This window comes from Saccostrea echinata, unplaced genomic scaffold (genome assembly GCF_033153115.1).
Source record: "Saccostrea echinata isolate AGI-Se365-2 ecotype Australia unplaced genomic scaffold, CSIRO_AGI_Sech_v1 ptg000028l, whole genome shotgun sequence".
NCBI lineage: Eukaryota > Metazoa > Mollusca > Bivalvia > Ostreida > Ostreidae > Saccostrea > Saccostrea echinata.
This window is the reverse complement of record NW_026889777.1, coordinates 2,736,242-2,763,392: the sequence shown is the minus strand read 5'-3', so window position 1 is coordinate 2,763,392 and position 27,151 is coordinate 2,736,242. Positions and strand designations below refer to the sequence as shown.

At 31.7% G+C, this 27,151-nt stretch overlaps 2 protein-coding genes across 2 annotated transcripts in view; both read left to right on the top strand.

Moving 5' to 3' along the window:
- Positions 1 to 27,151, top strand: part of LOC133194024 (uncharacterized) — a 330,950-nt gene that overhangs the window by 126,344 nt on the left and 177,455 nt on the right. The gene's annotated exons all lie outside the window — the stretch shown is intronic.
- On the top strand, positions 19,830 to 21,226 carry LOC133193904 (carbohydrate sulfotransferase 1-like). Its single transcript, XM_061329819.1, has 3 exons — positions 19,830 to 19,910; positions 20,005 to 20,185; positions 20,431 to 21,226. The coding sequence occupies exons 1-3, from the start codon at positions 19,856 to 19,858 to the stop codon at positions 21,224 to 21,226; spliced, it is 1,032 nt and encodes a 343-aa protein (XP_061185803.1). The 5' UTR covers positions 19,830 to 19,855.

Here is a 27,151-nt window from a genome sequence, read left to right as displayed (position 1 = left end):
ATCTGGACCTTCACCTTCCGGTATTTATATATGTTTTTATGTTATGTATGTTAAGTACGCTTCATTAATCCAAACGATTTTTCTCGGGAACATATACGTCCGGATTAATGAGGCGCTACTTTATGTATACACATTTGGCAACTCATAATAGAGATATAAAATTTAAGATTGATTATTTTACACACAGATGCAATTATTAACGATAATATTAATACAACATTTCAAAATAGCATAGAGATATACCTTCAATTTCCCCCTTTCAATCGAGAAATGTTAATACTTCTTTTTCAGCATTTTTGTATGATTCTTCACCTTTTTAGCTTATTCTAATACATGTAGTTCGGATTTGAAATTAAGCAAAATTAACAATGACGGTTATACGAGGCGCTACTATATATATTTTGCAAACCACAATAGAGATATAATACTGTATTTAAGATTTGATTATTTTACACAGATATGTGTAATGCAAGTAATAATGATAATAATACAAGTGACAAGACGCAGATGAGGCTGGTTTTGGGGTATATGAGAGGAGGAACCACTCTGACAGCTGACCTTATACGCCACACGGAGGGGGACTTCTACATGTTTGAACCATTACACGCATTGTCTCAGGCAGTTAGATGGAACAATACAACACAGTTTCTAAATGGTACAGAGAGGTAATTTTATCTATTGAGAAATGTATTTTATGCATTATGTAAGTTCTGAATTAAACATTAAGCAAAATTAACAATGACAGGAAAATATTTATGTGTTTGGATATCTATGAGGATTTCACAATTAAATGCTCTTTAAATAAAAAAAAATGACCAAGGAAACAAATTGAAATACAACATGACCCTGTTCGTCAGTTTATGCTCAATAATCATTACAAAAGATTTACGTAGCATTAAACGAGTAAAAGTCGAACTGATATTTATTTGGTGTTGTTTCTTCTTATTACAGGGCGATTCCAAGAGAGAGACTTGAATATGTTTATCCAGAAATGATTTATTGCTGGTTTACGTGTAACTTTGACCATATCGTCCTGACTGCTTTAACAGATCCTTTTATAGCAATACATACGCCAGAACATCAGGATTACTATAAATGTTTTGAAAGTAAGATTATAGAAAACAAGAGTGTAACTGAAAGTGTTAAAGATTGTGTTGAATTGTTGATTACACGATGTTCAACAGCAAAGACGAGGACGATAAAGACTGTTCGTTTGTCCATGTTAATGGCTGGAAAACTCTTAAAATGGCTGCCAAATCTGAAGATTATTTATCTAATACGAGACCCCCGAGGAATCTTAAATTCGCAGTTTGAGCAACAGGTGACCGAAGAAAGAAACATGTCTGCTACTGTCAAAAGAGTGTGCAATGCTATTTCTTTAGATTTGTCACATCTTAGACAAATGGATCTTTGCTACAAAAGCAGAATAATAAGTATTATTTACGAAAACTTGTGTCAAAATCCAATCACACTTGTGCAACAAGTATATAAGTTTTTGAAAGTTGAATATACAAAAAAGACAGAAAATTATGTGCAGCAAATAATGAACGGACCGATTAAGAACTGTAATTATTGCACTGATCGGGGAAACGCACTAGAGAATGCTTACAGATGGATCCGTGTCATTGAAGAAAAGACATTAATGATCATTGATTTTTATTGCTCATTTTTTTATTCAAATTTTGGATATCAGCATCTAGATTATGATAAATTGAACTCAACAAGGATTTCATGGAAGTCTGTATAATAGAAAAAAAACCATTATATCATAATATCATAAAGGCATTTTCTTTCAAAATTTTAGATAACATATACATGTTACTTGACATGAATGGGAAAATTAGATTTGCTTTTTCTCTCAGACTTTTACAAAAGAAAATTAATAAAAAATTGAGTAAGAGCAAACGGATGGATAATAAATTGTATAAGTTATTACAGTAATGCATGTACTAATATAGATAATTACTAAAACTGGTGCAACTTCTATTTCCTGTAAGGTAAGGTTAAAAAATTTGTTTTCTATTGTGATATCGATTACGTATCCTATGTGTTAAATTATAGTTGCCCTCTTCTTAAAGCATATAAACCGTTTATTGTACCATAAATTTATGTCACATCAGTTTAAGAACTCAATAAATGACCCCTACTTGTATTCAGGAAATTCAGGAAAGTAAACAATTCACTGTATGTCAAGATTTTTCACTTAACCCCTTCATCAAGTTCGTACCTTTTATGGAGGAAATTTTTCTCATAAAACTTTGATTCAAGCTAAGATCACTTTATATTCCCCTCGCTAGAAATTTAAAAGATGGGGTCCTGATAACTTTCCCTGGTTGTGTGTTCATACCTTTTGTAATAAACTCTACTTCAGATATTCAAAGTGACCAGAGAAAGAGACCTACATATTTTTGAATGAAAAAAGGTAAAGATTACGGACAATGATCGAACTACTTTTACAACCTAAATCAGTAATATGTTTAACAATGTTTTGGAAACAATTGTAAGGAGCTATTAACTAATTTGATACTTGTAAAAGAGATCGTAGTTGACCTGGGGAAGAGTCATCTACCATTTTGAAAAACCGTCAAAGGTAGTAATTTGGTTTAATTTTTTACGTTCCTTTCTTATATGTATAACATAAACAATAACAACAACAACAAACTGTTACATTATCATCAAAAAGAGTGTTTAAATTAACTATTGTGTTTCAAAGGCAATGCTGGAATTGATTAATAAATTAATAACTAGAAAGTCAATTTAGCCTATTTTCTTTCATTATGTAAGCTTAATCTACTTATGTTTAGCTGTGAAGGTTGATGGAGAAATATAAAGGTAAAAGAAATGGGCTATATTGTTATTGTCATTTGTTTATTTTTTGGAAATCACATTTTTAGAATGATGAAACATGGAGATAGCGAACAAGCTCATAGTCTTTTTAACCAATATAAATCGGAAGCAAAGCAAACACAGATCTCCAAAACATCAGAGGCGGGATCAAGTGCCATGATGGAGTAAGGATCCCCTGTCGACCGGTCACACCCGACGTGTGCTCCTTGTCATGATCCGGTAAATGAAAAAATTCGTAGAAATTCCAGATTGTAAATAATGACCTAACAATTAGTATGAAAAACGTCAGTCAGCACTTGACCTAATGATAAATTGTATTTGCTGACAAGGTCATTGTATTGACCACAGAACTTGCGAAATGATGACTTCAAACGAGATTGTTGATATCCTTGTTTCATCAGCTTGTTGGTTAATAGTTTGCCTCGTTTTAAAAATTGATCATACGTTTATTGTTTTTGTTTGATTGTTGTTTAACGAGAATTTTTCACTTATATGTGGACGCCACCACTTGCCGGTGGAGAGCTGCAAATTTATACCTATACACGTTCCTTAAGGCCATTGAGCAGTGAGGGATCTTTTTCATGCCAAAACCTTATGCAAAAAAGGGACCTTGGTTTATACGGTCTCATCCGAAGGACCAGCTTCAATGTCCCGCGATAGATTCGAACCCGCGACTTAAGGATCAACTCCTTACTCTGCGACTCTAGAGCAGACGCTCTAACCACTGTGCCACGCAGGCTCGTACGTAAAGCATGCTCCTGTGTATCGAATCAACTGGGAAACATAAACCCCATATGCAGTCGATAAGGGTATATTGCTACATAAGTAAGAAAAGTTGAAGTCATAACGTTTATCATAAAGTGATATCATGATTTAATTTTAAGCCAATCGGGAAACACCCTTTGCAAAGCTTTTGATTATATAGACACAAATGGAATAAACTGAGGAGAAATTTTCAAATCCTTTTGAAAAAAAAAATGTTTATTTAAAAAAAGATAGAAAGTTTATCCAGGAACAGGATTTTTTTCTCCCTTTTCAACTGGGTATATCAAGAGCCAAATTGTACTCCTTCTTTGATTTAAAGTTTAACTGATTTCAGACATTGCATAGGAAATAATTAACCATTAAATACTCAATAATTAGATTTGTCGAACATTAAACTAATCAATACTTTACCGATTGACTTTTTTGATGCAGGATTTGGTTTCATTTATTACAAAGCAAAAATCATGTTCCCTTTATCCTACAAGCTCCTTATGAAAATTTTTAAAAGGAAGAAATTGTCACATTTCCATTATAACATAAAAGTTTTCTATAGGTTAACAGAATTCCCTGCACTTTAATAAAACTTATATTTGGAGCATCAAATTCAAAGTCAGCACATTACCTGTGCCCTTGATAAAATACAAAAGTTTCCTATGCAAGTCAACCTCACACCCTCTACTTTAGAATTTTATGTTTAACTAAAGTACTTGTCAATTATTTTTATACAGTGTATTTGTTACTATGTTTTAAACATAAAAGGGACTGTTCTATTTCATCAGATCAATATATAATGACAATGAATGACGGAAATATTTTCTACATGTGCATATATAAAGAAAAAGATTATTCTTGATGTTTTGGAAAAGAAGGTGTCTTCTCAAAAAATGCGTCGTTTTTCTGGATGTGTGGTATTGATTTTCCTGCTTTTTGGATATATTTCTTTCTACTACATATCCGAAAGAATTAAAGGTATTTATCATAATTTATTTCATCTATTTTTCACACATTGTTTATAGAATATTTCTTTCTACTACATATCCGAAAGAATTAAAGGTATTTATCATAATTTATTTCATCTATTTTTCACACATTGTATATATATATATATATATATATATATATATATGTGTGTGTGTGTGTGTGTGAGTGTGTGTGTGTGTGTGTGTGAGGGTGTGTGTAAGAGGGTGTGTGTGTATGATTCTCCACCTTTGTTTATATAAACATATCCTCCAATAGAACATAAATTAAATCAGAGGTCTACAGTTTATCTATTTAAGGCACTGAATCCGCTTAGTACTTCATGAAAAAATTGAAAAATAAACAATATATATATGCCATCTTTACTATACATTTAATCTAGCACCGACGTCTTAAAAGTGGGCTAAAAGGTTACTTCAAAGTGGCTTAAAATGGACCATAGGTGCCTTAAGGTGGCATTTAAACGTCACAACAAAGTACACATTTCGGGAATCGAACTCGACCGTATCTCAGCAGCCGTGCATCTTTATCAGTCGGCTACACGCCTCCTATTTATTTTTTGCATTATTTGTCACCTATAGGATAAAGCAAAGGGGCGTAAAGTCTACCTCTCCGGATCCGTCTCCACCTCTGCAGCTATATCCTGTTATCTGTCAGACAGTTTATTCCACCTTCGCTTAGTGGATTGTCTTTCCTAAACCCTTCCCAGATGAATTATAGATGAGTTTGCAATTTGTTCCGCTCTGCTGCTTTTTTTTAAAAGAAATTTAAGTATATATACGTTTTTTTCACCTTTTTTTTCCAATCGCTTGCAGATTGATTGATTGTATGTGTTTACCGTACCATTTGAGAACTTTTCACTAATACAGCATGTACAGAGACTTCACTCTGCACTCATGGCCATTTAGCAGTGATAGTTCTTTATCGTGCCAACGCCTATCGTGACACGGGACCTGGGTTTTAAAGAGCTCATCCGAAAGACCCGTGACTTTCACTTCAAATGCCGAGTGCTTGGCGAAAGGAACATTCACTACCTATGTTTAGGTTTTAGGTTTGACTCGGTGCGGCGAACGAAAATCGAACCCTGCTCTCCCGATCTCAAAGCGAGCGCCCTACCTGTGGGCTACCATGACCTGTTAATCGCTTGTAGATATCAAGAAGCTATTTGGTTTGTTACCGTGATGCATCAACAACAAGATCGTATTTTGTTCCTTTTGATAGTTTTAATGGAATTATGACCATTTGACTCATTACTTGATATATTTAAAAAAAAATATCTGCCTTATATAACATGAAAATTAATTGGGGGATGTTAACCAAACAATTTCAATTTGGGTCCAAACTAAACAAAAAAAATCCTTGACACCCCACCCCCTTCCCCCAAAGGAGTCATCAAATGTTAATATTGAGGAGGTAAAATGATATAATAGCTCTTTTTCAGATTTTATAGTATATATCGTCAAAATTGTTGGGGAAGGGGCGACTCCTTCATTAAAAAGGCGATGGCACCCGCGAGTCTGTTATTGTAGATTGTGGTTGGAAAATATAAAATCTGAAGAAAATTTATATTTTAGTTCTTTTTCTCTTAAAAAGAGTATCCAGACAATTGTCTTTTTAAATGCGATGTAAATCTATATTTTATTTTGTACTTCTTTCACTTTTGATTAAAAATTCGGTCGTTGAAACCTGTAATGACCGTAGTTGGTTAAATAGTTTACCAGTGAAACATGGTCTTCATGTTACGCAGTCAATTGACACTAATTTTCTTTTCCTCTCTCTCATGCACCTGTTTAGGTAACCGTGTTTCCTGTCGTGTTTCAGTCTAGCAGAGAGTCACCTTTCCCACTCCACCCTTCTCGTGGTATAACATTGTGTTGTTTTTAGAGTAAACTGATAGGTTTCGTTTTCACAATGAGAATGAAAAAAGAATTTATATTGTTTTAAATCAAAATATCTTTGTGATGTAAGCACTTAAATTTGTTTTCAAACATCAAATTCATTATATTTTTTTATGATTTGTCTTAAATTCTAAGTTTAAAATAGGCAACTAATGATTTCCTTTTTAACACCCCTTTAGCAGAACATGGTGAGTGATAATCTACATCATTGAGAGAGATGATTTGAAGACAAGAAATTAATTTTACACATGTACATGTATTGGTACATGAATAAATTCTTCGAAATTTTCATGGTTCCTTGCGCTTTCGGGGGGGGGGGGGGGGGGGGGGGAGAGAATAAGGACAAAAGAAATATTCTACATTTATTTTCGAAATACGTATGCTTATAAGTATTTCGTACGTGTATATATTTCTTAAGAAAAATGCTTTTATAATAAATATGTGTATATTAAATGAAACTTGTGATTTATTTCCGTGATTCAAAAGTGAAAAGACGAAATTAATAAATGAATAAAAGGTAACGTAACGTAAAAGGTATGTTAAGAAAGATTTTGGATAATTTTTTAAAAGTTTGTTAGGTACCGTAAAGTTGTCAAAAGATTACAAAAAAGACTCAAAGAAATGGATACATTATTTACGCAGCACTGTTAGGACTGCAAAAAAAAAAAAAAAAAAAAAAAAAAAAAAAAAAAAAAAAAGGTTGGGCTTAATTTACACGGGATATGTTTACTTAGACATTACACAATTATTATGATATCTCATAAGATCAGAAACTGAAATAATTAGAAATTTGAAACTGCATTTGAGCATTGAATTACACCAAATCTAACAACTGCATTTTTATTACTGCTTAAATTCCACACAGCAAAGCTGATTGCAATGTTCTTGTCGACATTATGTCATCATGGAAAAATGTGCGGTGAGTAAAGAATGAAATGATTTTTTTGCAGTGAAAAATGCATTTTATTACTTAGAATACTATTCAAAAATGTTTTATAGATAATTAATGCCAATGCATTAACCTTTCTTTAATGGCATTTTTTAATTATTATCGAGAATTTAAAGCATATTGAATTTATTCTACTGTGTATGGTGTACAGGGATTGTATGATTAACATCAAGGTGCCTCTTCAAATCTTCTTTTTGCAAGGGATAATCACTAAGTTGATCTTACTCATTTTTTTTATTTATAGATAAAGGATGTGTTCCGTAACTTTAAAACTCCTTCTGCTATCCTCCAATGGAGGAAGTTACTTAATAAACACATAAAAAACTTGGTAAAGGTCATAAGAATTTCAAATGGAGTCCCATTATTCTAATTTCTAACTAATAAGATACATTATATTTAAAGCAGCAGCATTTTTAGGAAACTAAAAGATATATTTAAACAATTTATCAATTCATATTTTGATGTTGATGAGAGCATGCTCTTGCAATATTGAAATTTGCTTCTGATCTGCATGCAGTACACATCAAACTGCATTAATCAAGTAACTGTTTAATCAAGATGAAATCATCATTGATTGAGGTTATACTATTTTATTCCAATTCATTTCAAATTCACATAATAACATAATAGCTTAACAAAAATGAATTCAGTTTAAAAAGGTGTCTCTTTGTGAACATCCTATGAGCTGCAGCTGCAAAGTGGCTAAAACAAAATAGCGCCTTTAAGCACATTCTTTCTATCTCCTTGTTGACAAGCGAAAACAATGATAATATTCTCTTATATTCGTCAGTTTTTACAGTCGTAATAATTACCATCATATTTAACGAATAATATTGGCTAATTATCAAATTTTCTACTTGCTAACTTCCCTGATTAAGAGAATTAATCCTGAAATATTCAAGGCAATAATAATCTTACCAGTATGAACAAAGATGTCCATTTCGAGCAAATTCGGATTTTAAAAGTGTTGTCTATGTAGCCATTTTTCATGTCACTTTATATAGTTTAAATATATGCAAAATCCTTTCATTTGTAGTTTATTTTTATTCTTTTAATTTGTAACTTGTTGTAATGTTAGATTTTTTTAAATTGTGATATCGATTACATAAGTATCCTATACCCTGTGTCAGTTATGTATTCGTCTGTGCATGTAATTCCCCTCTTCTCGTATAGCATATCAACCGTTTAATATTTTGTATTAAAAAGAAGACGGTACGGTTCTGGCTATATCATGCCCTCAAAATTTGATGTTTTCTTAAAGTTTTGAAATTTTCTTAAACATAACTTGGATTCACGAATGTTATACATGTAAATCATGAAAGAAGTAAGCATAAGGGAAGACCCATCTGGAAATATGACGTCATTAAAATGTTTCATTTCTAAACTTTAAACAGAAAAATCTCAAAACGATTCATTTAAAGGGTTACTTTCAGTACAAAAATAGTGTCTACACCGCCGCCCTCTTTATTTCTCGGATATGTTTTGTATACATCGTTTGGAAATCAAACATCTTAAAATTTTTGTGGGCGATGCAGGTAGCTATAGTCTATATTGTCTGAAAGAAAATTCCACTTAAAGAATAGGTGTCTTCTGAAACTTTTTAAGAATATACTGGATATACTGCACAATTCAAAACGCCACAGTTGGTATTTAGGAGATCATATAAGAAAAACAATTTGTATGTTCTTATTCCATGGAGGTTGAAAGCATGAATTTTAATTTGTCACAACAATTTCATAATTCCGATGAATACCGGGTATGCTTTGTATTGAAACCTCTTTCTTTTATCAGTTTAAAAAACTCAGTAAATGACCGTTAATATCATTCTTCATGCATTCAGAAAGGTATGTAAGTAAACAATTCAGTATGTCAAGATATTTCACCTTAACCTCCATATTACGTTCTTCCTTTTATATTTAAATCTCGGCTATGTATTTTATATTCTGATTTTCCTCAATATAACTTCAATTCAAACGGAGATTCTTGAATACACAGAATATCATTTCTTGTAACTCACTTTATATTCCCTCAATAAAATTGCGACAGACTGGGTCCATTTAATTTTTCCCTGTGTGTTTTCAAACCTTTTGTTATTCACTTTGCTTCAGATTAGGAAGATGCATATGGTCGGAGAAAGAGACACACAACTACTTTAATGAGAATTACAATAAAGATATAAATCAATAAAATGTCAGAAATGTTTTACATACAATTAAAACTAATCAGTCTAATCTGATATTCGCCGATGAGATACTGAATGACCTGAGGAAGAATTCCCTTGCAATTTGAAAAATGGTCAACCATCAAAGGTAGTAATTGGGTTCAATTTTCCGCTTTTCTTTCTTACATTTGTAATGTTAACAAAAAATCTCGATTATCATTTGAAAAAGTGTTTAAAGTTACAATAAATGTGTCAAAGGCCGTGTTAAAAGTTATAAAAACTTCAAAGTCAATTTAGCCTATCATGTTTTTTTTTCGTCTTGCTGTATTTATATCATGCTGTCTGTTATCCTGCAATCTTTATCTTCATGATTTATTTATAGATGATGCTGTCTTTGTCCTACCATTTTTGTGACGTGCTTTTTCTTGACATAAAACCTCATTTTAACGAAAATATGGCCCAGCATCAACCTAATTTCAACACAAATCACTTTGTCATAAGTTTGATTTAACGTACAAAATATTTAAAGTGAAAATCTAAGAAAATCTAATCAACTAAAAGCTTATTTTAGCATAATTTAATTATCTATTGGAATTATTATAGAAAAGGGGCATAAATTTGTAACCAAAATGATGTTTTTCTGAAGTAAATCAAGAGAAATTCCTGTTTTTCATAAAAGCATAATCTGAGTTTTACTTTTTTGATACAATTTATTAGATCATTATTTTGCACTGATAATATAAATCTGAAATGGACATTTTCAATTCTTATTTCATACTTTTTGTTAATTTGGAAATATTAGCACTTTTTAATAGATAGTGAATGCAAATTTTAAAAAAATGATTAAACACAGGTAAAATCCACCTGTGACGTCACTCTTTTGTTTGAACGCTCCATTATTTTTCAGGAATGGAGAGTTGCAAATTACATCAAAAACAGAATTGTTTATGTTAACGTTGATATTCTCCTTCCCGTACCTCTACATAGGAAAGAATTTAGAAAATTTTAACAAATTTATTTACACATAAAGAAAATAAATATATTAATGTGGCACTGTTGAGAATCAAAACCGGTACTTTCACCTTCAGAGTCAGGTATTCATCTCACTAGGCATTCGAAGCTGTTGAATGACAGCGGATTTAAATAACTTTAGTACACATTTTTGCCTTACTTTCTATCTTTATATAAATAAATACTACTAATATGTTATTAAATGTATATTTACAGTGTATCTTATAAATATTCTTTCTTATATATTAACAAACAATAATTATAAGCATTTAAAAAGGTGGATTTTACGCGGGATAATATACCTGTCGCCACACCAGTTTCTTCTATTTTCCAAAAATACCACTGTCAGCGATGCTTTGTTTATTACCAGATTATCGGATTATCGGGAAATAATACGTGAAATAATACAGCGCCAAAAACTATATATCATGGTTCAAATGTGCCGAAATTCATGAATTTGATATCAATGACGTTTTATGCATCATTGCTACAATTGAAATTGTCAAAATGGCGACGTTGGGTGATAATGCGGCGTAATAAATTTGTATTCCATACTATGTTGGGCGGGGTACGAATTTTGTTCATAACGGAAAAGATGGAAACAATGTCTGAGACACCGCAGGTGATACGTAACAAAAGAGGTTCAAGGTTGGTCATATTTTGTAATCCGATAGAAGAGGCGTTTGGTAGTCAATGGTAAATCACAAAATGAAGAAGATGAAGATAGCGAACGATCTAACGAACTATCACCAATCTCAAAAAACCTACAAACAATATAAATCTGTAATCAGGACATGAAACACGAACCTCAGAAACTCCTGGAAATTGCAAAGTTCGGATCAGATACCTAGAAGGTGTAAGCATCCCCTATTGACTGGACAAACCCGCTGTGAACCTTATGTACTGATCAGATAGACGGAATATTTAGTGTTAAAACAAAGGCCTGACAATTGGTGTGAAATATGTCCGTCAAAAGTCGACCTAATGCTAGGTTATGTGAACTGACAAGGACATTATAATGACCATAAGCAACGATTCTTGAACAATTTCATAAACGCCACAATCTCTGTTTTAGCGTCGTTGAAGTTGCACCGACAGCAATTATGTACAATTCGTTTAACAATGAGAAAAATGTAATATTTATAGAGGTATTTTACTAAACTTTCTGCAAGCACAGTATGTAGCATTCAAAAAACTGTGACTATGGTGCTTGTTAATTTTTAAATTCATAATTTTAGAGAAACAAAATATATTCATTTGTTAATGTACACGTTCTTCTGGGACAATCATCGTACATAGCAGTAAATCTGGATATAATCATGTTGTCTTTAAAAACTTCAATAAAAAAATGTCAAAAAAGGTTTTCTGAAGGCGGAAAGAAATTTAACACTTAAAATCTTGCAACATTTAAATTTCTGTCTGTAGTGAATAGAAATACAATTTCCTTCAGAATAGAACATATAATAGCTGACGACACCAAATGTAAAGCAAGTACATTACTTGTGCTCTTGGCACATTTGTCCATATTGTTTTTGTGCTATGCCATACAAAAAGTTTCCTGTGTGAGTTAACCTTATACCGTTTATTTCAGAATTTAAAATGCACATAGGTTATCGATCGTGTTTATGCACGGGAATATTCGTCACTATGTTTTAGACAAAGGTAGCCTGCTCTATTTTGTCAGATTTAAACATTCATTGATACTACGTATATTTCATGGTAGTGAATGACGGAGTTTTTCTTTATCTGTATAAATGATAGAGAAACTGTTTAATCGTGCTGCTTTGGAAGGGGAGGTAGCCCATTTCTAGTGTGTTTACCAAAATGCGTCATTTGTCTGGATGTATGGTATTCCATTTAGTGCTCTTTGGATATATTTCTATTTACTACATGTACGAAAGAATTATAGGTATTTTATTATCATTTATTGTCTAATTTTTCACAGATTCTTTTCGAAATGCAAAAAGTTTCATTTAATTTGTACATCTTCAAATTACAATTTTGATATTTAATAAAAAACGGACATCAAGTACTTCAAATTTATATGTATACCCATTTCGCATTTTATTGGCATCTTCCCACGTTGAAGACCTCTTCCTCTATGAACTAAAAAAAAACAAAAACAAAAACAAAGCACAACTAGTTAATTGTTTTATTGCACTATCAACTAAATTTTATATCAGATATGTAAGAATCCAGTTAGATTGTTTTAAAAAAAAAACCTATATACAATTCATAAGATAATAACATTCCCTTTAAGCTTGAATTAAATGTGGATTTAAAGATAACAAAAGGTCATCTTTAGGTTATCGTTTAGAAGTCTGAAACACTTTTCAAGTAATATGTACGCAATACATAAAAGCTGTAATTAATGCATACCTGGCTCCTTAAAGAGGGTTTAAAAGAAACTTAGAACATAAAGATTGACTGTAGGTGCGTAAATGTGGATTCTACGAGGGTTGTTCGAAAAGTTCTCGGACTTCTGTCATAACTATTTTATTTAACATCAAATTATATTCATGTTCAACAGATATGTTTAAACAAAAAAATTAAAATGAAATGTAATAAAATTTGATTATATTGTGATATATTGTAAACTTATTTAAAATTTAAATCTGCGAAAATAGTGTCGCAGAGCACGTCAAAATTTAAAAACAATACACTAAATAATGTCTGCCGTCATATCTGCATAATGGCTCAGAAACTGAAGAAATCCTACATTTAAGTATAAAAAATTGTTATATCGTTTCATATGCCAAATTATGACTTAATATTTTGCGTCTTTGAAAAGAAATCAATTTCAGAAGATAGATTGTCCTCACATCAAATGCAAAGAAAAGTTGATGGCGTAGAAAATCATTGAGGAACAACAGTTACTAAAGACACGATTTTGTATAATTGTACACGGAAAAACTCCAAAATACAATATGTAAACTCTTGAAATGATGGACGAAGCAGAGAATATGTCAAAAGTGAGCCTGACATTTGTGTGTAAAAGGAACAGGCGGTTTTGGATGGTAGAGACTTCATCAGACAAATGCAATCTGTGAGGAAACAGAGTTCACTGTTTCAAAAAAAAATCTGATAATAATTTTAAAGTGTAAATACGACATCCAAATTGATGGACCCTTCACTTTGCTGATTTTGTAAAAGCACAGTCACTAGGTTAACTAAAAAGAAATAAAACATTGACAAACTTCTGCCATTGGAGCATTTTTTAGCAAAATTAATTTCAAGTGATTTAGAAACCTCTTTAATGAGTTGGTATGGGTCCAACCGTTTGAAATGTTTTATAAAGAGAGTATGTTTTGGATGAACTCTTGGCGTTATGTCTTTGATGTTACAATATATATATATATATATATATATATATATATATATATATATATATATATATATATATATATATATATATATATATATATATATATATATATATAAATTGATATGAATGCTCCGTGGTTACATGTATAAGCATGTTGATTTAAGAATTGAGCTACATGATTTTCATTTAATCACATGAAATGAAACAACACATCAAAAAGATCAATATCTTTTTTTTTTTTACATGTGATATTGTCATTTTGAAATTTAAGAAAAAGTAAAACACGGATAGACATTATCCTCAGGATTTATCGAACAGCCCTCGTAGTTGGTCTTTGCAGTCGTCATTGAACCAGACGTGCAGTCTGTAATGTCAAAAAACCCTTTCAGTCGCAAAAAAATTAATAAAAACTCAAATGTCTAGAATGGAACCCTTGACAATATGACTCGCGGTCGAATATCTTGATTGATACCACTCAGTTATTCTAAATATATGTTTATTTTTGTCATTTGTTCACTTCCGATGAAAAGAAAAGAGATTCAAGAGATTCAAGATTTCCTCTCCCTATATCCATATATCTGTCTCTTATGTGTAAAAAAAAAAAAGGGTTGAATGTATCCAGTAAGGAGTATTTTTGACTGAACTGTGGCATTTTGATTTGTAAATTTAATATATTACATGTAGTATATTTACCTTTTTCCAAGATTTTTAAAAAAGACAATTTCAGATATTGAATTGATTTCTAATATGTGGTTACCATGATGAATAATTGATGAAGTTCGCATTTGGTTCCCCATAAATGAATTTTAATGAAATAAAAGCCCCCAGACTTGGGAATTTAGGTATTATACTCATTATATTTTAAGTTTTCCACATTTTTTTCTTGAAACTTCAAGGTGCTAACTTTGAACTGATATTTGAGTTGGCATGTGATTCTACATTGTTTATTATAGGTAATTCACATTTCGTTCTGTCTAAATCATTTCAGTTTTTTCCTAGATCTTTCCAGATATTTGAGTTGATTTTGGCAAATCAGTCTATATGCACCACATTTAAATACGGATTGAGCATTTCGTTTTTCTTCATTAATCAATCATGAAATTACGCCCCCTTGGTATTTTATTTGCTGTAGTTGTCCATTTATGATTCTTTTCTTTATAGTGGATATTAGGATATTAACAGTAAAGGTCAAAATGATTACTCATTAAATATTTAGTTGAAAGAATAAAGTCTGGTGAAAATTCAACTAATATTTTTGAATGTTCATTTAATTTATTTATAAAAATATCAGGTTTAATTAGAAATGACATCAGAAAATAAAATTACAGATGAATTTGGTTTGATATTAAGTAGGAAAAAAGTTTTAAGTCTATTCTTTTTTAATTATGACCGATTAGCTAGGGGTGTCCACACTGTGGCTCGAATCTACAACCCTCAGATTAAAAATCCAACGCTCTACCGACTGAGCTAAAGGGTTAACCCACTAACTAGTGCTAGTAGGAGCGTGGCCTCACTATATACAACGCATATCCACTTCCAACTCTGTTACATAATCATGTATTTACACCTGTCTTTTGATAGTAGAAATTTAAGAAAAGTTAGAAAATATAAAAAAATATATATATATAGCGAAAAAAAAATGTATCGACACATTTTTCATAATAATTTTCCCTATATATATTGAATAAAAATGTGTATTCGTAATGTTGACAGTAATTGGATAATTAAATTTTCTAACATAACCTTAATTTTTTTTTTTTAATTTCATGATGGTTAACAAAAAGGACCTATTTACGTCCCTGGTATCAAAATAATTGTTTTTGTTACATGAGATTTATATTTTGTTCATGTATTTCCCTCACTTTTGACGAAAATGCGATGAAAAATAAATTCTTTGTTGTGTAAAGTACCTTGCCGATTGTATGATAATTGTCCGTGGACATGACACCTGCTGACATTCGTATTCGCCAATGCACACTGTTTATTTAACCCTGTTACCTGTTGTTAATAAATCCAGGAGAGAGTCATATTTCTAACTCCGACGTTCTCGTAAAATTAAGAAATAACATTTTGTTGTTCAGCATTGTACGGACATGGATCATTTTCATAATGAGGATTTTTTTCATTGTCTGAGATGTATTTTAAAATCAAAACCCTATCGAAGCAGAAGATAGTGATATTAAGCGTTATGTGACGGGACTAGAAAGTATAGCGTCTTAAACTGATTTTCGTAAAAATAAGTAATTAATATGTTATTTCTTTTCCTTTGTTCTTTTACCCAGTCGCAGAAATGGTGATAATTATAATTATTCAGCAAGATGGTTTAAAGACAAGAACATTCAATGCTGCGTATAAAGGAGCAATGTAAAAGATTCTTAAAAATAATTATTAAAGGAGAGGACTCAAATTCATATGATTCCTAGCGCTTTCAGAAAGTGGGCAAAGGAAGAAATATTCAACATTTGATTTTAAAATAAGTTGACTAATGAATAAATTCATTTGGTACGTGTTTATTGTTTTTATAACATGGGTTTTATTTCGAAGCAAATGTCCTCATAAAACTAGTCGGCTAAAAGAGCCCAGTGCAGTATGTATAGGCTTCTGAACCAAAAATGCATGCCGTGTTAAATACGTGTTTTCTGGTCTTGCTAGAAGCCGCATGGTGTCCTAGGAATCCTTAATGTTTGGATTAAATTCAATTTGTCAAGACAAAAGGACAAATACATTTTGTTTTTGCTCACACTGAATAAACTGGACAGGCTCAATTATTTAAGAAAAATGTCTCAAATGAAGTGTCAGGCTTAACAAAACTAATTAAATGAAGAAAATGTTGATAGAAATGACATATGTGCAGACAAATATTTACATGCTTTATTCGTTCCTTGAATCTAGTCATGGTTGAACAATATGTGAAGTTAAAAAAAATCGTTTTAAAAAATGCTTGAACAAGTTTAAATTGCTAAGCATGAAATCAACCGCAAAGAATGAAACATTTTGAATCATGTTTTTTGCAAGAAAAAGTCCAAAAAGCACAAAATTCTACAAAGCAGAAAAAGTATACATATTTTTATTTCCAAACTGTATATATGTACAGAGCTATAAATAAAATTACACAAATTGCAAGATACACAAAAGTGGCACATACTATACCAGTACCCTAAATTAAGTGTATTTTAAACAAAACAGTCAATGAATTGATAGGACAATCAGTGATAAATTATTATAATAAATCGGATCTCCACATAAAAAAAATAATGTGTCATTTGTAAAAAAATAAAAAAATAAAAATAATGTGTCATTTGAAGTTGTATCATATTCAAAAGATAAAAATTTACTTGATATTCCAACTTTTCCCCCAATTTTTATTTATCAATTTTGATATTGTAATTATTATCCGGAAACTCAAAACGATTTGCATTCATTTATAACACACTCGCATGTCAAGGTTTTCCTCTTGTGAATCCTGTTTTTTAAAATCATTCATTGATTAATATTTGGTGAGAAAAAATTGAATAAAATTTAACATAACAACGATTAATTCTTAAAATAAAGCAAGTTTAAGATAAAGTTTACTCATGATTTCAACATGAAATATGAAAATAACGAACAGTATTCAATCTCGAAAGTCCAATGAAAAGATACAAATTTGGACCAGAGCAAACAAGGACCTCAAAATTTAGAGGTGGGATCAGTTGCCATGGGGGAGTGAGCATCCCCTGCAAACCGGTCACATCTGCCGTTTGCTGCTTGTCATGATCGGGACCCCCCCCCCCTTCCGGAAAAATTCGTACACAGGTCAGTGTATAATTAATGGTCTAACAATTAATATGGGAAACGTCAGTCAGCATTTGACTCAATGATAGGTTGTATATGCTGACAAGGTCATTGTATCGACCATAAAACTTAAGAAATGATGCCTTTAAAGTTCAAACAAGACTGTTGATATCCTTGTTTCATCAAATTGTTTGTCAGTAGCTTGCCTCGATTTAGAAATTGTTTATACGTAGAGCCTGCTCCTGCATATCGAATCAACTGAGAGAGATAAACCCCATATGTAGGTGATAAGGGTATATTGCTACATAAGTAAGGGAAGTTGACGATTGAAAATGTTGAAATCATAACGTTTAAATAAAGCTTTGTTGTTAAGTTACCATTAACGTTTTTTTCTAGCAAAATATCTAAATATGAAACAAATGGGTCAGAACCTGTGTTATCTTTTATTTCAAGCTCACTGGGTTATATCGAGCCGACATACCGACTATTGTTAAATGATAATACGCATAGGCGTCGGAACGGGGGGGGGGGGAGTGAGGGGGGCTTAGCCCCCCCCCCACTTTTTGCAAAAATAGACAAGCATTGAACATTGGGACGTAGGATTAGCCCCCCACCCCCTACTTTCAAGAGGCACAGGTTGCAGTGCAGTCAAAGAAGGGTAAGTGTTGGGGTTTGGAAAAAAAAAATGAAAAAAAATTCCTTTTTTTCCTTTCTTGTCAAGTTTTTTCAGGTTCAAATTTTTTCTCTTTCAATTAGACCCCACTTTTAATTTGCTTCTGACGCCAATGATACGTTGTCGATATATCGAAATGTCGGGTTGAAGGCCACCTCAAGTTTTTTTCTTTTTCTCATGTAGAAGTTTTTGTATAAATTCTGCTTCATACGAATACAACAATAGGTCCGCTAATAACGGGGCGCAATTGGTACCCATGGGAATTCCAACAGATTGTTGGAAGACCTGATCTCCAAAAACTACATAGTTATTGTCAATCAGAAACTCAAGCATCTTTTTAATATCAATTTCAGAGTACTTGTATGTACAATGATAATGCTTTTAACAACAAAAAAATTGCAATTAACCTATGACAAGGTAAGCATACGAGCTTACGAGCTCCGTTTTTAATGAAAAAAGCAACTGTCTATCATGTCAAAAAGCCTGGACTTCAATTTATCGAAGGGAATGGTTGTATAAAGTGTTGAAAAGTCGTACATTTTGATGTTATTGATTTAAGTAAAATTTTGTGATTTCAAATTTTTATAAAAGTTCCTTGGAGTTTTAAGTATCCACATCTGATTTACACAATTTATCGAATATACTGTTGTACAGTAATCCTGAAACTTCTCCTTCATTAGATCAAATATTTAAATCAGGAGTAAAGAAAGAGGCTTGGTAGAACATTTACTGGAACCCGCTATGTATCTTTGTTTATAAGAATTTTATAAAGTTAAGGGATTCAGTAAAGGTATGGTAATCCAAATTCATTTTGATTGTTGGGAATATTAAAAATATCTAAAACGGACATATGATTATCATTAAGGAGTTATTTTCCGAACCAATAAAACATGTTTCCTACCCAATGAGCACTTTCTAACACAACAAATTCATCGGCAGCTCCAGTGGCCGATAATAATTGTCATTTGCAAATCCGTACATTAAAGAACATTAAAACTTACAATGTATATCATGAAGATACTAGAACGATCTTTTAACGTAACAGATCTATTCAATGGATATAGAACCGTTCTAGGAGGCTTTAAAAATTATTAGAAGTGCATAATGATAGATGATTGCACGTTTAATTTGCAATTTCATTAAACGATCTTAATTAATTAATTAGGGTTGTACAAAAAAGTGAACAATAATGTTTATTATATAATATTATATATTATATTATATTTATTATATAATATTATATACTGATCACGGTCGATCGACGTATGTGATATTACAATTACCTAAATTTCAATCTGAGCAAACAATTAGAACAACAGGGAATGTTATTGCATGCAATAGTCATGAGTTGTTCGTCAGTGTTTTTAAACAAGCAATGCAATCTTCGTATATCAGCATATCAAAATATTTTGTTCACAGAATTTTAATTTCAATTTTAGAAAAAGGAATATTTTCTACATTTGAGAGTTTGCAGATGAGCAGCTTACAATGTTTGTCCTCTGCAAACCGTATTCAATTGCACGGCTTAGGTATGTATTGTCAGGTTTTTTATGATCTTTTAAACGAGGGAACACCCTGTAACGAAGACAATTACAGATAAATGAATACCCGATTTTAATTCAGAGTTTTACAAAGTTGGGGAGAAGACACCTCAGCGGCTAATCGTGGGTTATATGCGAGGGGGGTCAACTCTGACAGCAGACATTGTTCGTCAGACAGAAGGGGACTTTTATATGTTTGAGCCTTTGCATGGCATTTCACAACGTTGGAACAAAACAATACAATTCTTAAACGGAACTAAACGGTAATATATTTATGAATACCAAATATAAGAAGTATACAAATCACGCTTTTTTTTTATACACTTATACATGTTAATTTAATAAAAATGTGAATTTGCAAACAAAATCTGTCTCTTTTGTCATTATTTATTCAAATAAATGAAACGCATAATATAAGGAAAAAATTGCGAAAATTTTTCACTTATCTTTTTTTTCAAATGCTAATAATATTTATTTTAGATCGTGTTTGCTATCTTTTATTTTACAGAACTATTTTTCGAGATGAACGTGATACAATTTATCCGGAATTGCTTTATCACTGGTTTACCTGCAATTTTGATCAAATTGACCTAGCTGCCCTCACAAACCCATTCATTTCAATACACACACCAGAGCTTACAGAGTATTACAATTGTACAGTATTGAAGTTGAATGAATCCAAAAGTGTTATTGATAGCGTGAAAATGTGTGTTAGTTTATTGTACACAAGATGCATTACAGCACGGACACGAACAATTAAAACCATTAGAATGTCTATGTTTATGGCGGGAAAACTTTTAAAATGGCTACCGAATCTGAGAATTATTCATTTAGTCCGCGATCCTCGTGGGATACTCAACTCGCAGTTTGAACAACACGTCACTGAAGAAAAAAGGATTTTCACGACTGTTAAAAAAGTGTGTAATACTATATCTTCAGACCTGTCACACATTAAGGAATTAGAACTGTGTCACAAAAGCAGGATAATGAGAATTATTTATGAAAACCTTTGTCAATATCCACTAAAAGTTGTGCCAAAAATATACAAGTTTTTGAACATGGAGTATCCAAAAAAGGTAGAAATATTTGTCAAAAGGATTCTGAATGGAACAGTTAAGAAATGTCACTACTGCACAGACCGTGGGGATGCTCTAGGAAACGCTTATAGATGGATCCACGTCATTGAAGAAAAAACTTTAATAATTATTGATCTCTATTGCTCATTTCTCTTTCCATCATTAGGATATAAGCTTTTGGATTATGATAGATTAAATTCAACTTTGGTTTCTTGGATGCCTACATGATAAAAGAACTCGAATAAAATTTACACAAGCGTAGAAGTTTCTTATTTTATGTTTTTGCTCTGTAGAGCTCTTGATTTTTTTCAGATGATTTGAGGTGATTTGTCCCATGATCAATATTTTGTTAAATGCTTTCAAGTAGAAATTATACAAGATAAATTCTAGAAAAAATTCAAATGAACTTTATTTTTTTTGGTACAAAAATATCTGCATTTTCAAACCAAAGTAAATTGACGTATAGCATTGATGTTTTCAAAATGTTCACGTATAATTTGTTTCAATTTCAAGAAGCCAAAACCCCACTTTCTCGTTTTTGTTGTTCCTGTATATATATGTGTGTGTGTGTGTGTAGGTGTGTGTGTGTGTGTGTGTGTGTTTTTATTGCGGTTTTGATAATTTATCAAACTTAAATTTCTTACGGTGGCGAATGGTTAGAACGTCTGTTCTAGAGTCGCGGAGTAAGGAGCTGATAAACCGAGTTCCCGTGTCACAGTAGGTGTTGGCACGAAAAAGATAACTCAGTACTCGATGGCTCTAAGTTTCGAGTATTAGTATAAATTTGCAGGTCTCCACCGAGAAGTGGTGGCGTCTTCATAAGTGTGAAAAATTCTCTAGAGGGACTTAAACAATCCACAAACAAACATAACAAATTTCTTTAAAAAGTCTAAATTTCCCGAGAAATGTTTAGAATGCTTCCTAAACATACCGGCATATTCCCTCACTAAACTTTAAAGGATGGGGTCCTTATAACTTTTCCTGTTTGTGTGTCTATATCCCTTTTTAATAAACTTTGCTTCAGATATGCAAAGTGGCCAGAGAAAGAAGGCTACAGATATTAGAATGAAAAACACGAAGATAACGAACGTTGATCGAACTACTTAAATAACCTAAATTAGTAATATTTTTAACAATATCTTGGAAACAATTGCAAGCAGTTGTTAAAATAATCTGATACTTGTAAATGAGATCTCAGATGACCTGGGGTAGAATCTTCTTGTATTTTGAAAAACAGTCAAAGGTAGAAAATGGGTTTAAAATTTGATTTAATGGTCTACTTTACTTTCTTAGGCCAGTATTCTTTTTTAATTTTTAGGTTTACGAACACCAGAATTATATATTCTCGTAGGAGGAGGAAATACAATACATTTTGTACTAGATTTTTGCTTCTTTTTCGATGCTCACCTAACAGGTTCCTTGCCACTGGCCATACAATGGTTACAAATAGGACTCAAAATAGAACCTTAAATTGTACATTTCATGATCTGCCATAATGATATATTTGTCAAAATACAAGATTAAATAGATTAATTTTCTTCACTCTTTCAATATCTTCAATTTTTTAAGAAAATGTGTTGAATAAATGTGTAAAAAAAAAAATGTTCTAATACTATACACAATCGAGGCCTTAAACATCGGAAAGAAAAACGTAACAGTTCCTTTTTTCTCAATTTTATTTTATTATTTTTTGTTGTTGAAAATTCAAAAACTTGAGCAGCGGGTTTGTAAAGTTAAAAATAAAAAAATCGTTGGCCTTACATGTTTAACATAAACAACAACAACGAAAACAACGAAAACCCTGTTAGATTATCACCTAAATGTGTTAGAATTTATCAATAAATTAAAAACTAGAAAGTCAGTTTAACCATTTTCTTTCGTCACATAAGCTTCACCTACTAAATAAGTTATGCTGTAATGGTAGATGGAGAAATATTAAGGTAAAAGAAATCGGCTATATTTTTTGTCAATTATTATTATTATTATTATTATTATTACTTTGAAATTACATTTTAAGAAGATTTTATTTTACGTCAATTGGGATTCGCCTCTTTGCAAAGCTTTTGAAAATATAGATGCTAGTGTCATAATCTGCAGGAGACTTTTTCAAGTCCTTATGAAAAAAAAAAAATGTTTATTTTATAAACGATAGGGATTTTTATTCAGGAACAGAGAATTTGGTCTACCTTTTCAACAGGGTATATCATTGCTGAATTGTACTCCTTCTTTGACTTAAAGTTTAGCAATTTCAGACATTGCATACGAAATAACCATAAAATGCTCAATAATTAGAGTTGTCTAACATTAAAATAATCAATACTTTACCTTTGAATTTTTTTGATCCGGCATTTGGGTTTCATTTGTTACCAAGCAAAAATCATGTTTTCTTTACCCTATTTGTTCCGTATGAGAGTTTTAAAAGGTAGACAATGTCACATTTCCATAATAAAAAAAAACTTTCTAAAGGTTAATGGAATTCCTTGCTTTATAATAAAGCTCATAGCTGGAACATCAAATTCAAAGTCAACATATTACCTGTGCCCTTGGTAAAATACGGAAGTTTCCTCTGCGACACACCCTCTACTTACTTTAAAATTATAATTTTTTTAAATATAAAAGAACTGGTTTATTTCATCAGCTCAATGCCAATGCAATAATGACTAAATGATTTTGTACATATGAAGAAGCAGTTTATTTGTGATGTTTTGGAGAGCAGGTGCCTTCTCAAAAAGGCGTCGTTTTTTCTCGATGTGTGACATTGATTTTCTTGCTTTTTGGATATATTTCTTTCTACTACATATACGAAAGAATTATAGGTATTTATCATCATTTATTTCATCAATTCTTCACACATAAAGAATGTATACATGTATATGATCCTTCATTTTTGTTTATCCATCATGAAAAATACATTTGATAAAGAAATAGGAACCCAGGGTTCTCCATGGGCTGTTTAACCTGGCGGCCCCGCCACAGTTAAATCCTTAGCGCCACTGTTAAAAAATCAGCGCCATACTTCCGCCACAGTTAAAATATTAGCGCCACAGTAAGATCGTCGTCGTCAGTAAGATAAATATATAAATTTATAAACCAAATGAACCTCCAAATTATGTACCGTTTTTCAGTTTCTAATGCGAAACCTTTAATTACTCTAATAAGGGCCCATTGTTTGGCTTGCACAAACAATTATCTTCTAGACCTCGCTGGACACTTGAATGAAAAGAGACAAGCCATTTTTCCACACATTTCACGTAAATTGCAAATGAAATTTTTAATATTATTTCATTCATGTTTTAAAATAGTTCTATAGATAACCACGTCTCCAAAATTATATTGGCAGTCCGTGTCAAGCATCGCACGTATATCGTAATCATGTATTTTTGCAATGTTGATAGATCCACCAAAATATAATTTCATGACTCTAAACTGCTTAAGTATTTTTTTTAATTCACAAATTTTCCCCGTCCTCTAATGAACACTATATAATTTACCTGTTGTATTTTTTTTAAAGAAGGTTTAATGCTTAAAACTTATTGTTAATGGTACTTTTATTTTCAGATTTTATAAGCTAATATTTGTTTATTTATAAGTATGTGTGTGTTTGGGAGGGGGAGGGTCTTTTTCACAGTATGCATATATTTTGGGAATATCCTAATTTTTGTTTTACCCTATGTTTAGTAATCGGTTTAATTACTTTTATTATTAAATTTAATAATCAATTTGCCAAGAAATAAATATCATTTGTATATTAAACTATTGATTCATAGGGACAGTGTGTTTTTCAACTTATTTCGTGCTTCCCTCGCGAATTCGGTCGCGAAATAAATGCGAATATTAGCACTTCGCGTAAGTCTTGCGCCACAGTTAAATTTGAAATGATGGAGAACCCTGAGGAACCTATGTTATATATATATATAAACACTCATAAGGCGTTCTGTTGACCTATTTGTACGCTGTTGAGAACTCCTTCTAGCAAATGGGAATTCCTTTAATTTCCTTAAAAAGTATTTGATAAACATGCCCTCCTTTAGAACATTAATTAAATCAGATGTCTACAATTCATTTTAATCCGCTAAATACCGCTTAGTACCTCATGAAATGATTTTTTTCCTTAATTTTAAAATAAACTTTATATACGTCATCTTTTACTACTAAACATATAATCTACTCCTTAAGAGGGGGCTCCTTAAAAGATTTCTTCGAAGTGGCTTAAAATGGACCATGGGTGCCTTAAAATTGCATTGGACGTCACAAAAAAAGACACATTTCGGGAATCGAACTCTTGACCATGTGCTCAGCAGGCGAGCATCTTAATCAGTCGGAAACACGCCTCCTATTTATATGTTGCATTATTTGTCACCTATCAGTTAAAGCGAAATGGGTGGAAATGCTTCCTCTCCGGATCCCTCTCTTCATTTGCAGCTATGTCCTCTTTTTTATCAGACAGTTTATTTCCACCATTAGATAGAGGATTTTTTTCGTTGACGCTTGCAGATTTTGAACTAAGTTTTGGTTCGCAACTTTTATTTATGATTTACAGAGCAAGTTTGCATTTTGTTCCGCTTTCCTCTTTTTCACTAAACATTTGGTATTAGAAACTTTAAGTACATCTATTTATCCCTTAAAATTTATTTATTTAGTCAAACCTCGTTACTTCAAATTTTACGTGACTAAATAAAACTTAGAAATATTCGAGGATGCGATCTGATAAAGTGTTTAACTTACATGAAAATAATACTTTTTGCAGTTTGTTGAAGTGTTGAAGATAAAACATTTTTGATGAGTAAGTTTGTCTCTTTTAGACAGACATTTAAAAATGGCTTTACAAAGTGGAGGATGGGGAGGATGCGAGACAGGAAGAAAGCAAGAAGCGACATAAACAAAACTTTGAAGCCAAACAAGTGTGTAGAAATTGGCCAAACTTTATAAACCTATTCTTGGGTAGGATGGGTGGGTGGGGGTATAATGATTCTCTACTCTATTTTTTCTTTTTCACAAAGTTTATGCCAGGTACATTAACTGTTGACGGTTTGATCATACTGTGAAAAAAAAAGTGGAAGAGGGATGAGGTGGGGGAGTCACTGAACATTTTCATCCTCATTTTCTTTTCTCTCAGTCCCATCCTCTAGATCAGGCTCTGTATGTAAGGCGTGTTATATTTCAAACGATACCGAATGTATCGTTTCCACAACAAGGCACATTATTATTCATTGGTGACATCTCGGAACAAAGTATAGATTCTCTATTTTTCATTAAAAAATGAAATTTTGAGACAAACTCTGGATTAATTTTTTGGAGTTTTTTTTTTATAAACTCAACTCGGTTATAGACTTCTAGCGATTAATAATTATGTACATGTAATGATTTTGATAAATGTTTAGTCAATGTGTTGATGAATTACATACTTATTTGAAAAATCAACTTGTTCATAGACATTTGGCAACACATGCATGTAATATCGTCTTCGTTAATTTTTAGTCAATGAAATTGATGAACTTCAAATTTTAATTTCTGGAACAGATGTGTCAGACTCTGTGGTTTCTTTTATTTCATGCTCACTTGGATATATCGTGTCGACATATGAATGGAAAAAACTAATGTTAATTGATAATATATAAATCGATATATTTAAATGTTGAGTTGAGGCTTTTTCTCATGTGTAAGATTTTGAATATAAATTCTGCTTCATATGAATATAAAAATAGGTCTGCAAACAACGGGGCGCAATTGGCATGGGAATTACCCATTGGAATTTGGAGACTTGGTCTTCAAAACCACAAAGATATTGTCAATGAGAAACTCAAACATCTTTTTCATAAACTTCAGAGTACTTGCGTGTACAATCAGAATGTCTTTTTTTAAACAAAATAAATTTGCAAATAACGATTGACAAGGTAAGTAAATTTTCGAGTTCCATTTTTATTGAAAAAGCAGCTGTCAATTATGTCAAAAAGCCTGGACTTTAATTTATCTTCGGGAATGGTTGTATACAGAGTTTAAACCAGTAATTTTTTTGTTATTGACTTTGGTAAAATTTTGTGATTTCAAATTTTCCAAAAGTTCCTTGGAGTTTTTAAGTATCCACATCTGATTTGCAGCACAAAATAATAAATTATTGTACAGTACTCCTGTAATTACTCCTTCACTGTTGTT

Bases quoted from the DNA above. Each gene is read 5' to 3' on its own strand.
- LOC133193904 (XM_061329819.1), top strand. From the start codon at position 19,856: ATGAGCAGCTTACAATGTTTGTCCTCTGCAAACCGTATTCAATTGCAC. The intron at 19,911-20,004 runs GTATGTATTGTC...ATTTTAATTCAG, and splicing joins TATTCAATTGCACGGCTTAG to AGTTTTACAAAGTTGGGGAG. The intron at 20,186-20,430 runs GTAATATATTTA...TTTATTTTACAG, and splicing joins TTCTTAAACGGAACTAAACG to AACTATTTTTCGAGATGAAC.